The sequence below is a fragment of the Embiotoca jacksoni genome, unplaced genomic scaffold (assembly GCF_022577435.1).
Source record: "Embiotoca jacksoni isolate LCO1_2020_lvr unplaced genomic scaffold, fEmbJac1.0.p SCAF_10, whole genome shotgun sequence".
NCBI lineage: Eukaryota > Metazoa > Chordata > Actinopteri > Embiotocidae > Embiotoca > Embiotoca jacksoni.
Genome location: NW_027185230.1, coordinates 8345521 through 8359235, shown reverse-complemented (window position 1 = coordinate 8359235; position 13715 = coordinate 8345521). Strand labels below are relative to the sequence as shown.

General features: G+C 39.4%; 1 protein-coding gene across 2 annotated transcripts; it reads left to right on the top strand.

Annotated features, from left to right (window-relative positions):
• Positions 1-2858: 2858 nt before the first annotated feature.
• On the top strand, positions 2859-13452 carry plgrkt (plasminogen receptor, C-terminal lysine transmembrane protein). Of its 2 annotated transcripts, XM_069163779.1 has the most exons (5): positions 2859-2977; positions 3309-3414; positions 9859-9989; positions 11534-11643; positions 12265-13452. In XM_069163779.1, exons 2-5 carry the CDS (start codon positions 3334-3336, stop codon positions 12390-12392), a joined length of 450 nt encoding a protein of 149 aa, XP_069019880.1. In that variant the 5' UTR covers positions 2859-2977; positions 3309-3333; the 3' UTR covers positions 12393-13452. The 2 variants fall into 2 exon arrangements, with proteins under 2 accessions (XP_069019880.1, XP_069019888.1); XM_069163787.1 differs by lacking the exon at positions 3309-3414.
• Positions 13453-13715: the final 263 nt, after the last annotated feature.

Genomic DNA, 13715 nt, shown 5'->3' with positions numbered 1-13715 from the left:
ATCAAATCAAAGTGTTCCCACACAGGGGAAATCCTCCTCTTCCTAGCTGGCTCCATCTTATCACCTATCCTTCTCTCCTCACTCTCCTAAATCTCCAAACTATCTCTCTCTCTCTCTGTCTCTAAACTCTCCAAACTAAATAAACGCTATCCAAACTATCCAAACTCTCAACTGACCGCAACTCTCCACCAACAACCCACATTTTGAATGGAGCCTGAGGGGTTTATATTGCTGTCAAACCTCCCGGCAAAATCTGAACCACTTCCCGAAGCAGTCACGTGGTACAGCCGGGCAGCGAGGCTTCGGACGTCATCATTTTTGGCTCCTCCCCTAAATGAAGCAAGCCTCGACACGCGCTTCGAGGAAACGCCCCCTCCGTTACTCGACACACGCTTCGAAGCGTCGGCACATCTCGTAACATCACTACTTGGGAGAAGGTGAGGTGGTCAGATGAGACCAAAATCGAGCTGTTTGGCATCAACTCGACTCGCCGTGTTTGGAGGAAGAGAAATGCTGACTATAACCCCAAGAACACCGTCCCCACCATCAAGCATGGAGGTGGAAACATTATGCTTTGGGGGTGTTTCTCTGCTCAGGGGACAGGACGACTTCACCGCATCGAGGGGAGGATGGACGGGGCCATGTACCGGGAAATCTCGGGCGACAACCTCCTTCTCTCAGCCAGGACACTGAAAACGGGTCGTGGACGGGTCTTCCAGCACGACAATGACCCAAAACATGCAGCCAAGGCAACAAAGGAGTGGCTCAAGAAGAAGCACATTAAGGGCATGGAGTGTTGTAGCCAGTCTCCGGATCTTAATCCCATAGAAAATCTGCGGAGGGAGCTGAAGCTTCGAGTTGCCAAGCGACAGCCTCGAAACCTTAAGGATTTGGAGGATCTGCAAAGAGGAGTGGACCAAAATCCCTCCTGAGATGTGTTCAAACCTGGTGACCAACTACAAGAAACGTCTGACCTCTTTGCTCGCCACCAACGGTTTCTCCACCAAGTACTGAGTCATGTTTTGCCAGGGGATCAAATACTCATTTCATACAATCAAACGCAAATCAATTCATAACATTTTTATATGATGTGATTTTTCTAGATTTTTTTTATTTTATTTTTTTATATTCTGTCTCACTTAAAATAAACCTACCATTACAATTACCGACCGTTTATTTCTTTTTCAGTGGGTAAACTTACAAAATCAGCAAGGGATCAAATAATTGTTTCCTTCACTGTAAAGTAAAAATTCATCATGTAAGAAAATTAGATTAAATTTAACCTTTATTATCATTGGAATGAGATAAATGTAGGACCTCAATGTCAGTAATATCCCCCCCCAAACACTCAACCGATATTCATGTTCACACTACAAGTCAACATGTCATTTGGGATGGCTGGATGTTTGAATGTACAAACTTCTCGGTTACCAACCAAGTGGAATTCCCGAATACATATCTGGCGTCCAGTCATTTCGGCAGTGACATCTGGCAGGTATCATCCTGTCCCATCAACACTATGATCGTATGAAACTTTTTGTGGGCATTTTCAGGTGCAGCAGTATTTTTCCCCGAATGGGAATGTGGTAATGCTGCAAGTCTGCTTAATTTCCACTGTCTTTTTATGTCAAAAGTAAAACAGGTAAAATACCTGTTAATGGCAGACAGGTTTGGGAAATGATCTAAACACCTTTTTTTTTCTTTGAAGTCCAAAATTAAATGTCATTTGAATATATATATCCTGCTACAGAGATGTAACCGAGATGTAAAAAAATAAAATAAATACGACTAGGCAAGATAACTCTTAATTTAATTTGTCAGTTCATTTTTAAGTTGTTAGATGTGACAAAATATACTTGTTTTTTTCTCGTCAATTATTTAAAAACAAGAAAAACATGATAACAAGACAGTTGTGTTCACAGTGACAGCTGTTTACGCACATCCTGTATACTCTGACATTGTGGCTACTCATAGTAAATATTAAGGTTGGCTGTGTACCTGAGAAATTGGACAGTCAGGGGTTATCTTCCAGGAAGGTGAAAGAAGAACAGGAGTCCCCGCTGCAGTTGTAATGCATTGACAGAAAACGATAGCTTGGCTTGATATGAGTCACTGCCACATGATGCTATCACATGAGTCTGATGTATTTTTACGTTAGAAAAAGCAACTTAGGATTCTAACTCCCCCACAATGTTATTGTCGTCTCCGAAGGTTCAGATTGTGCAAAATCCATTCATCAATTATCTATTCAACATTACAGCCAACAACATTTATATGAAATTCCCATGCAGGCTTTAAACTCTACTCCCAGCTCTATCAAAATGTTGTAATAAAAAAAAAAATACTACTTGCCTAGAACTACAACAAATATGTAACTTAGGCTAACTTAAGTTATGTCAAAGGAACTGAAGGACGTTAAAGAAACTTCATATGCTGTCACTTAAAACACGTTTTTGTTTTTTTTTTGAATGGGAAAATCGTCCATGTGAATTCTGTTTATTTAGAAGAATGAATCACCTTTTAACTAATAGCCACAGGAAATTTACACAAAATTCCCCCCCCAAAAAAGCTGACTGTAAAACAATTCCTGCACCAACAGAGGGAGCCATTTCTCAACTAATGCACACCAAACCCTCCAAGTGTAACCATAACACTGTGCAGTCTGCTCGCTACAAGCACAACAACATATAGATGCATATAACAGAGGCTAGTAAATGAACAGGTGACCTCTCAGTCTTCCTCGGACTCTGAGTCGTTTACAGTAAATTTAAACAAAAAAAACAAAAGTAAACCTTTTTATTTTGAAAATGTTGACCGGAAGTAAATTAACAATTTACTTCCGCCGACAACACGTACGGGGCGGTGCGGTCAGCTTTTATTTTGGTAGCGTCAAACCCTTGAATACTCTTGCAGTCCTGATTGTGTGACCAGCTGCATCCGTACACTAACTAACCTACTGTCTTCAGAGTACTGTTAGGTACGTAAAGCTTTCATTTCTAGCGAGCCAAGTCGCCAATGAAGCTGAAAACGCAAACTCTACAGCAGGAGCAGGGGAAGTTATTTCATTGGAGCTAAACCGGCACACGTCGTAATTCACTAACTTGATCAAGGAGAGCCAGAACACGAGACGGTCGTCTGAATATCACGATATTTTGTTAGACAGCATCGCCGTCCGATTGTTAGACTAATAAAAAAAATAAAAAATAATTTAAAAAAAAAAGCCTTGAATGAAGCTGGACAACAGCTGCAGGCTTGAAGCTGACAACCGACAAGTTACCACAACACACTGACCGTGCGCCGTCTTTCAGGTTCCGCAGCTGCGACGCCGAAAACATGGGCTTCGTGCTGTCTAAATCCATGGATGCAAACTTTAAAAAGCAGCAAGAGTTCATGCTTCACAACGCACGGCTGCAGGTGAGCGAAGGTGCACGCGCTCTAACACGCTTATTTAAAAAAAAAAAAAAAAAAAAAAAAAAAAAAAAAAAAAAAACCTGATTCCTTTTAGTGGTGAAAGTGACGTCACAGTGCAGGAGAATATTCTGCTCAGTCAAAGTAAGCGTCATAAGGAAAACGCAATCAGTCGAAGTTAAAAAGTACTCGTTGCAAAGCACACCGTTGTAATAGTTGATGCCTTGACGTGTAAACACAACTTGATGCCTCAGCTGTTTGAGCTGAAGTTAATATGAATTACTATTTTTTATCTATCGGGTAGTTTCATATGTGTCCCATCATTCTTGATAATATTTTATAAGTGTTTTAAATCTTAATCTCCAAAGAAACCGTGAGATAAATGTTGTAGAGCAGTAATAATTAGAATAAACGCATATTCTCGAGTAAAGAACCTGTAATTTGTACTAAAGTGCAATATTTGAGTAAATCGACGGACATAAAGATATATTTGTTTTATCGATTGCAAATTGGGAAATCTTTGTGCTACAGCAGCACAGTATCTCAGGCACTGCACGAGAACAATAAACACCTAAATAAACACAATCCTACAGAAGAGAATCAGTAGAAAATAAACACAACAAAATAAATTAAAATAGCTCAACTATACTCACTGTATAATAAAATATAAACAACGTGTGTACAAGTGTGCAGAGTTTTAAATGCAAAGACACATAGAATAAATGGACTGATGCTATTCTCCATAAGTAAATAAGTCAAGGCTGGATGGCCAACTGACACCATGTGACCCCCAAAAATATGGCAGCTTTTTTGTTGTTGTTGTTGTTGTTGTTTTTATTTATTTTAGATGTTAATTTCTATTTCGGTGTATGGCAGTTTGAATTAGACTTCTAAATATCAAGTGACATGATGAGGACCTATAATATGACTTTAATCACATTATAACACAGAAAACATGGGGCGAAGTAATATTAAAGGGTAATTGGGTAAATGTGCCAGTGAATGCAGACGACATGGACCGAAGTTGTGGCTGTTTGGTCCAGAAAGAAAACTCTGACTGTTTTGTCTGTCTGGCATTGTTTTTTTGTGTGGTTTTTTTCCTCTCTTGAATCACGCAGCGTCAAAGCCAGAGATACGAGCCTCAGTTCACGTTTTAGCATTTCTAATTAGAGACCACAGGTTTTTATTGCAGCCATTATTTTAGTTTTTTTTTTTTCATTTAAACAAAGGATTGTTTATTTCCTTTCCTTTTTGGAGCCAATTTAGTGCAATTTATTCATGCCCGCAAGCTACCGAGTAGCAGGTGGGATTTGTGATTGTCATAACACCAATGACATTACCCGACCCAGACCAAAAAGGTTTGTTGCGTGGTCTGCCCCTTAATTTTCTCCTGCTCTCCCAGCTGTAAATGTGGTCGATGATGACTGGTATCGTTCAGCGATGGCAAAGATTTGACAATTGAGTTTCACCCCCCCCTCATTTGGATCAACACTCATGGATGCGTTTTAGGTACATGTTTACACTTTGCTGTGGTGGATCTACAATGTTTCATTGGCTCGACATACTACGCATATTTATTATTCACATTGTCGGAATCGCTTGAACGCAAAATGAATCCATTTCTCGTCGTTTATCTTCGTAAAGTACATTGAAAGTATGCACGACAATAGCTTATGTTTCTTAATAGAAATGCCATTCAAATTTTCAGTTTCTAAGGAACCATGACAGCGTGATATATCGTTATAATTTAGCTGCTTTTCTCTTCAGCGTTCGAGTTGTATTTTGACATCAGCAAATTATCTAAGATCGACTCCAGCAATTTTAGAATATCTACACACTGTTCCTCCTCCTGCATTAAGATGTCAAAAAAGACACCTTGTCAATGTTTTCAAGTCGCGTTAGTCATAGATAATTGATCCCTGCTGCCATGCTACGGCCTTGTGGACTCTTACGTCAAAGTCATTGTCCATTGTGTTTGAATCGTGGCCTCCATCTTAAGCATTACCCGACAATTCACTGGATATTGGTCTGATTGTGTGACGCGTGGAATGAGGGGAAATGGCAGCCATGAAATGATGGCGGTATTGTTTTTGTTCAATTTATATCTAAGAATATGTCTTGCTTAACAGGGTTGTGCTTTTTATTTAGTCAGCGAGCTGCAGGCGGTTTGAGTGTTAAGACGGTGAGCGAAGACCTCCATTTCACGTTTTTGTTTAATCTATTTTATTTCACTGTTTTTGACCACTGCAGTCACTTTAATGTAAACATACCAGAAAAAAAGAGAAAAAAAAAAGAAATACTCAGTTTGTTTTGTCCCTTTTTCAAAACTTACATCAACAAACTGATGAAAAACAGTAAAATATAAATAATTACGGTAAAAGCTGAACAGATGGATGATAATAGGTAGAGCAATAAAAGAAAGCAGTGTAACTTGTTGTTTAGACCTTAACGATAGATAGGCCACAGATGACAGTGACAAATACTGAAGGTGAATGAGGACATAAAAACAAGTTTCTGTGTGTCAAAGACAGAAACTTTTGTAAAAGTGTCAGTGTGTGCGCTGCGCTCTGTTTTTCTCACTTCCACCGTTCGATCGGCTGCTTTCCTTCCTTCCATTATGTAGACCGTGATGATTCGCGCGTATCTGTTTTCCATGTATGGCAGCCTTTACAAATGTCAGTGAATTTTCCGCTTGGTTTCAGATTGGCTTTGCTCTCACTTTGTCACCTTCACAGCGGGTTCGCTGTGACTCATTTCTTTCTTTCACTTTTTCTTCACTGTCTTTTCCAGTCACCGTCTCAGAGTCATTGTTTAACCCTCAGCTGCTCGTCCATTCTTGCCTTGTGATGTTGCCACCAAGAGATATGATGTTTGCCTATTTTTGAAGGTCACACGCAGGTTAAACATAACTTGCTTTGTCCTCTTGGTCAGTAAATCAAACAGACTATAGTGTTACGAAAATATGAATGACCCAGAACACTTTGCACTCGTGAAATGTAAAGTCCCCGAAGTGTTTTTAAACGTAGATCGCACGTTTAAGAACACATCTTCAAACTGCAGCAACACAACAGGTCGATTTCCACTGACTTCCAGAGCAACAGACCTGCGGCTGCATTTGCGTTTTACCATTTGCGAAGTTTGGATTTTTCTGTCAAATAAATAAAAAGGTTTCCGGTCATGTTGACAAAAAGCACGACTGTCTGGCAAAGCAACATCTGTGATTTTTTTTTTTTTTTACCACGTATTGAGTGATGTAACGACATTGAATCATTAATAGCGCATGTGTTCACATCTGTTAACGTGTAAGTGGATTTAGTGGCTTTGTGCGTTGGTGGTTTGGACGAGTTTGTTCCCGACAGTGACTGTGAGTGTGGTGAGGTAGGAGACGGGGCGGTACAATTGAGGGCGTTTAGAGCTCCTTCTGACAAAGAGCTCACTGAGGCTGAATTACATGTCCAAGAGGATTCCCACATGTTTGAAACACGTCAGCTACGTCAGTGCTGATGCTGCTGAGGTTTGAGACCTCATTTGTGTCCTCCCCACTCAAAAAAATGTGTTTTGCCTATTGTTGCCTGCCTGGGGTGTTCAAGTTTAACACTGCAGAATGATGAAATGTGTTTTCACATTCATCTCTTGAGAGAGAGAGAAAAAAAAAATTCTCCGTGCTTTAATCTGAATTTAAGATGTCTGCTTACTTCAATTAGATTTTTTTTTGGACATCACGACTACATTGTAAACCAGTTATGGTCCAATATGCAGCTCATTGTGATGTGTAACCCTGACACCTCCCGCAAAGTCACATGCGCGGAGATTGAACTTGAAGTGAAGAAATCGACATCTTGTCGTCCGGCTTCTAACTCTTTAAAAGATGAAAGAAATTCAGTATATTTAGATTTTCTGTATTTTTTAATTTTTTTTATTGAAACAAAAGGAATAGATCCAATTGTAAGTGTTTTGTGGAAAAAGTTATACAAATTATTATTAAAACCAGATGATTTCACGTATGTCTTGAAACAGGAATTGAATCAAATAAAAATCAACTTTATTTATAAGTTTAAAACAATCAGGAGTTGACCAAAGTGATGTACACATTTTAGTACAGTTTATGCTCATTAACAGCCAGTGACATGACAACAGTAGCCAATTATTGATGGTTATAATTCAGTTTCTGTCCCTGGTAGAGACACACAACCAACAAACAACGGCATCATATTAAGAAACTTATAAGCGACAAGGCAAGTCATTTTTACAGTCTGTTCTACGGGTCTTAAATGCATTGTTATGTTTGTTATCGTGTCCCCATGTGTTCGGTGCCCACCTCACCCCGCCTCCTGTCACCTCCCATGACCTCACCGGTCTCAGCAGCTGCTACAACTCTCCCCAAATCACCACCTGCAGGTGGCTGATTCCACTGATCACCTCACCAGACTATACCTGCCCGGACCCTGCAGTCATCTAGGGTCGCTCCATTCTGTTACGTCATGGCCATGAAACAGAAGCAGATGATGCAGTTTTTCAGTGCACTCGTCAGCCCATCTATGGATTTATATTCTTGTCTCTTCATGTCATCCCAGACTGACTCTATGATGATGAGGATGTTGACATCAGTGCTCTGTGGGTCACACCATATGTACTGGAAATCCGGGCCGAGTACGGTTATTTATCTCCCTGGCTGTATATTTTGGGTCCCGCTGATGAAATAAATCACACCCTCCCCAATCAGTCTAACAACGTACTTAAAAATCCTGTTAGATTCCATTTAAGGATTGATTGTGCTTTGTTAACACAAGTGGCTTTTACTGTACTGCCAGTGACGTGTCGGCCCGATGATTACGCTCTTAAAGGTAATCATCGGGCCGACACTGAGCACGTTAGTCCGCTAATCACAACAGGAGTACGGAGCATGTCGTGTAAACCACCAAAAGTATTTGATTAGTGCAGATACAATTTCTTCTATTTCTGCCCTCTGATTTGTAGAAGTGTAACGTGCAAAAAACAACAACCCAGAATGATAAATAAGAAATCCTCCACAATACGATATCAAATATTGGACTTTTTTTTTTACAATCAGTTTTCCCGTTTTTCTGTGTGCATGCATTTATGCGTCTATCAATATGAGAATGAATGATGAAAACCGCGGTATCTGGGTAAAACCTTTCAACACTCTTTATTGTGACAGAAAGGGGGGGACTTGTTTCATATCATCGGAATATGAAATTATTCCTGATCGCTTTTTTTTTTTTTTTTTTGTGTGTTTAGAAATATGAATTACATTTGCTCAGGACCATTATTGCTCCAGTCATATAACTAATGACCACTTTCCTACCAACAAAAAGCTGATGACTGGTTGCCAGCATGGAGACATCTCTCATGCCTACTGTCTGGCTCTGAGGGAGGGTTGACCTGATTGTGCTCACCCTCATTCATCCTTTTGACAAGTTAAACACATTTCAAGCTGGGAGTTGGTCACGCTGTAGCCAACACCCTCATAAAACATTGTTAAATTGACTCATTAATACAAAGGCTCCATGACTACATACCAGTCCCTGCAGGATTTTGCAGTTTTTTTTTTTTTTTTATGGTCAAGTTTTCAAAAGGAATTTTATGTAATTTACAGAATTTTAAGTGGGATTTTAGTGGGAAAAAGGCAGAAATTGAACAAAAACGACCTAATGAAGAGTCGTATGTAATCACTTCCTCTTATAACAATCACGCTGCACATTACGGGCATGTTTGTTGTTGACAAGTTGTAATTCATGTCATCGACTGAATGGTCCATATTTTTTTTAAACCTTTGCGTCATCTCTGCGTCACTTTTCTGTTCAGTGGAAACAAAAGCTCATCTTTGACACTTTTTGAGCATAAATGTTGTTTTTTTTAAATAAGCGTGTCGCTCAGTCCTGCTCAGCAACTGTTGCTGTGCAGGATGTACGTATGTGTGCGCATGTCGACGTGAGTGTGTGTCCGACAGGAAACGGCAGACAAAAGACTCGTGCGGCTGAGGGTCATCAGCAGAGACGCGGTGTTTGTGAAACCGGACTGGCTGTCTCTCATCCCTCTGACCCTTTCTTTGTCTCTCCGTTGGTCTGTATGTCTCACTGCTTTAATATCTGTAACTTACAGTTCACAGCAGAATTTGCTTCTGCTATGGTTTAAAGGCATACAGTAGAGAATTGGCACCACCACCTGTTTATCTCTTGAGGCTTTCGACTTCTAATTTTCAACTGGCCGCATTTCGTTGAGCGTCCACTGACATTAACATCATTTGATTTACCTCCAAAGACAAAAGACTTTGTGTAAAATTTGATGATCATAACAGCCGGGCTCTAAAGATCTGCTGTGCTTAATGACGCTTCTGGTTTCCTTCCGTCCGTGTGTGTGTGCGTGTGTGTGTGTGTGTGTGTGTGTGTGTGTGTGTGTGTGTGTGTGCGTGTGTGTGTCTCTCTGTAGATGGAGCGTCAGATTCTGATGCAGAACCAGATGCGAGAGAGACAGATGGCCATGCAGATCGCCTGGTCCAGAGAGTTTCTGAAATACTTTGGCATTTTCTTTGCAGTGGCCACAGTGGGACTCACTGCAGGGTGAGATTTGTTACAGCTCACATCGTGCTGCAATCACAGGTCCACGTATTGATGAGCTGTTTCTAACACACACACACGCACGCACGCACGCACGCACGCACACACACACACACACACACACACACACACACACACACACACACACACACACACACACACACACAGTAATAATGCACAGTGTGAGAAAAACCTGCACTGGCCTGCATGTGACGTGTAACGTGTGATCCTCGCCGAACTGAGTCTCCACACCCTCGGTATTAAATGAATCACACTTTGTAGGTCAGTGGCCTTTCCTGGTGCAGCTCTATCCGTGACATTTTGTAAGTGTCAGACACAGTAGTCAATAATAATAATAATAATAATAATAATAGTAAACTTTCTTTGTATGGCATCTTTCATACAAGAAATACAGCTCAAAGTGCTTTACAGCAAGAGAATCACATGCAGTGCTTCACATAACAGATATAAAGAAGTAAAGTATTTCTAAAATAAGATCGAAAATAGAGAGGAAAGCCGCAAGCGTCGGTGATAAAATTCGGAAAGAATTCACATATTATTCGGATGTACCAGGTGTATCGTCAAATATTTTTGTGAATTTTGAGCAAATGTTTGGAAAAACACACATTACAGGAAGATACTTAATATCACTGCAGGCTCACCGTTTGACCAAACTTAACCCCTTTGACAACACGTGATATGTAGTATCCAAAGAATGTCTGTTTAATTTTTGTAGTATTTGAGTAAATATTTGTGGAGATATAGTTGTTAACTGAGTTTGCATGTTTTGAAAAATATAGAGTGACGGACTTCTGAATTGAGCATAGGTTGCAGTGAGGCAACATTTTGTCACCATGCATATGATGTTCTGAAAAAATTGTCATACAGGACGTAGGAATGATTGATTTGTATTTATTAAAAAAATGTAAGTTTGGAATGTGAAATGGCTAAATATTTAGGTTTGTTATAATAAGCGACGCCCACTTTATTCAATCATTGCCAAATGTTAGGCATCAGCTGAGACATGACTCTAGATCGTCTGACCCACATTTTTTACGAACCCTGGAGCCGATAACACGATATAAACGTTGTATTTGTAGTGCCCACTAGGGTCAGAACATCTTGAGACTGTTCAACAAAGCTTGGATCTAGCGTCTGAATATGTGCGCTAAGTTTGTTTATATTTGGTTCTGGCAATTTTGATTTATGAGCATTTATGTAAAATCTAAGTTAAAGACAAAAGTAAAAAACAAAATGCATGATTAATCAACAGATTGACATAAAGATGATTTCAATAACTTTAGATCAGCAAAATCCAAAGATTATCCTGCCTTAACTAAGGTATCAATTTACGCCTTACCTAATAGTTATTAAGGGTGCTATTGGCATCAGTAAATACAATAATCTGCTTATTTTGGGAAGGTTTGGACATATCGTTTTTGCTGCCCAATCACTTTTAGCAGAAAAAAAACAATACAGAAGAAGAAGAAGAAGAATCAAAACAAAGACATTTAAATGTTTTTCTCTTTATCTATATTTTTCTTTAGGGCAATTAAAAAAAAGAAACCCGTTCTGTTGGCTCCCATTATTCCTCTGGGCTTCATATTTTCCTTCCACATGGACAGCGCCTACGGGACTCTTATTTATCGTATGAGAGGTAAGGCTGCACAGTCGTCATGTTTATCATCGTCACCTTCATAAACCTAGCTTGGCGGCGCTTCATGGTATTATTATCGTTAATATATACAGCTCATGAATGCTAAATGTGAAGGGTAAAAGTGATACCCAGAGGCCATCAAATTACACTTACTATATAAACATGATGTGAGTTGGAAGTGAATAATAATGTGAAATAAACAAATGAGGTGACAGTATCATAACACATCAGCCAACAGTTTGAATCCCAGTCCTAATGTTGTGTAACTCTGGAAGTTATCCATCAAATTCATTAAGTGTAGATTGATAACTAACATGCCCAGCTCTGTTTTTTTTTGTTTTTTTTGGACCTCATATGTGCATCATACTAAAAGTGGCTGTACTACAAATATATTAAACTTCACCTCCAAGCCACGATCTGTTCTCTGCCGTTAGTGCTGACCTGAAGAGGCAGAAACCCAATGATCACTTTTGAACAACCAGAACATTAACAGTTCGACCTGCTTATTTGAGAGGGGGGAAAAAAACAACAACATCTACTGTACGTATAGAATGGAAATGATTGGCTGAGCAGGCACCAACTGGCCAAATTACAACCCGTTGTACTTGTTTACTCCTTTAGGGGAGGCTGAGAGTATCATGGCGTCTGAACACGACCGACTGGACTTGCCTCATGGGGTTCCGACCTTCGATACCATAGAAAAGGCCCGCCGTGCTAAAATCAGCCTCTCCTCCTTCTTGGAGAAATGATGCCACAGTGAGTTGTGACTGAATCGGAATCGTCCACTCGGTGCATTCGTCTGTGCTGCTTTTCTTTTGGGTGTCAAATACCATCTGCCTTTTTAATATGTCCATTTTTTTTTGCACTGCCACTACCAATATCATGGACCTCGTGTCAAATCAGTAGAAATATCGATCGGAGTAATGACGTTATTGTTTTTTGTGCACATTAGTAGCCAGTTCCTTTGTCAGCAAGTATCTTCAATGCTGATTGGCGGCTGCAGACTACCAATCAAAATACTTCAGGCAGTTAATGAGACATCACTAATGCTATAGTACATCATAAAAACAAACCTGGTACCTGAACATAATAACAATAATAATAACAATAATAATAATAATAATAATAATAATGAAAGACTTATTGAACATACTCGTAGTTAATGAAGTGATTTCTGACCACTAGAGGGCAGAAACACTCTGGATCACTTTGGATAACAGAACTCTGATAAAACATCAGTTTATCTGTGAATCTGCAAAGAAAGCTGCTTAAACAGCTCATTGGAGTGATGCTTGTCACCAGTAGACACATACAGTCCAGCGCAAGTTAATTGGCTTTTAGCTCTGTTTTGATCACCTGCCGGGTGACCGGAACGTGCTCAGGTTTTAAAATTTCCACAGGATTTCTGCTGCGTCCTGCCAGGCAGGTAACTCGTACACTGCATTACAACATAAATAGCTAATGTTAATGTTACTATCAAAAACATCACATGAAACACGAGTTGTAAAGAATCTCAACATTTTCCCGCACAACTAAGGATGGTCATTTTTTCAAACTGTATCACTAAAACTTTTTCACATTTATTAAATATGATGAGTTTATTTGTCAGAATTTATATATATATATGTATGTATATATATATATATATATATATATATATATATATATATATAAGGAGCTTTATACCAAAACTATGTGGATGTAAAAAATTACAAGGTGCTGATATTTATGCACTCTGTATTTACCATAATGTTAACTTGTGTTTGACAAAACTACATTTGTAAATTCATTAAAACATGTTGCAGATTTTAGCATCTCAAATTGTCTTTTGTGATACTTGTAAGAAAAATGTCGAAAGTCAATAACCTAACACCAAACCAAAATCTGTGCAATGACTTTTTTTTTATCTTCCAACTGAGATATCGTGAGTCACGTGTGCATACTCGCACTCATCACTATTAGCCTAACGTTACTACAGGAAAGAAATAGCCCCAAGTACACCATTGTCGTCAATGTAAGTGACGTGTGTGTGTGTGACTGTTTCTTCGTGAGTCTTGGAGGGAGGGAGGGAG

Excerpts from the sequence above, each read along its gene's own strand:
- plgrkt (XM_069163779.1), top strand. The coding sequence starts at position 3,334 with ATGGGCTTCGTGCTGTCTAAATCCATGGATGCAAACTTTAAAAAGCAG. Across the intron at positions 3,415-9,858 it reads TTCACAACGCACGGCTGCAG|ATGGAGCGTCAGATTCTGAT; the intron begins GTGAGCGAAGGT and ends GTCTCTCTGTAG. Across the intron at positions 11,644-12,264 it reads TCTTATTTATCGTATGAGAG|GGGAGGCTGAGAGTATCATG; the intron begins GTAAGGCTGCAC and ends TTACTCCTTTAG.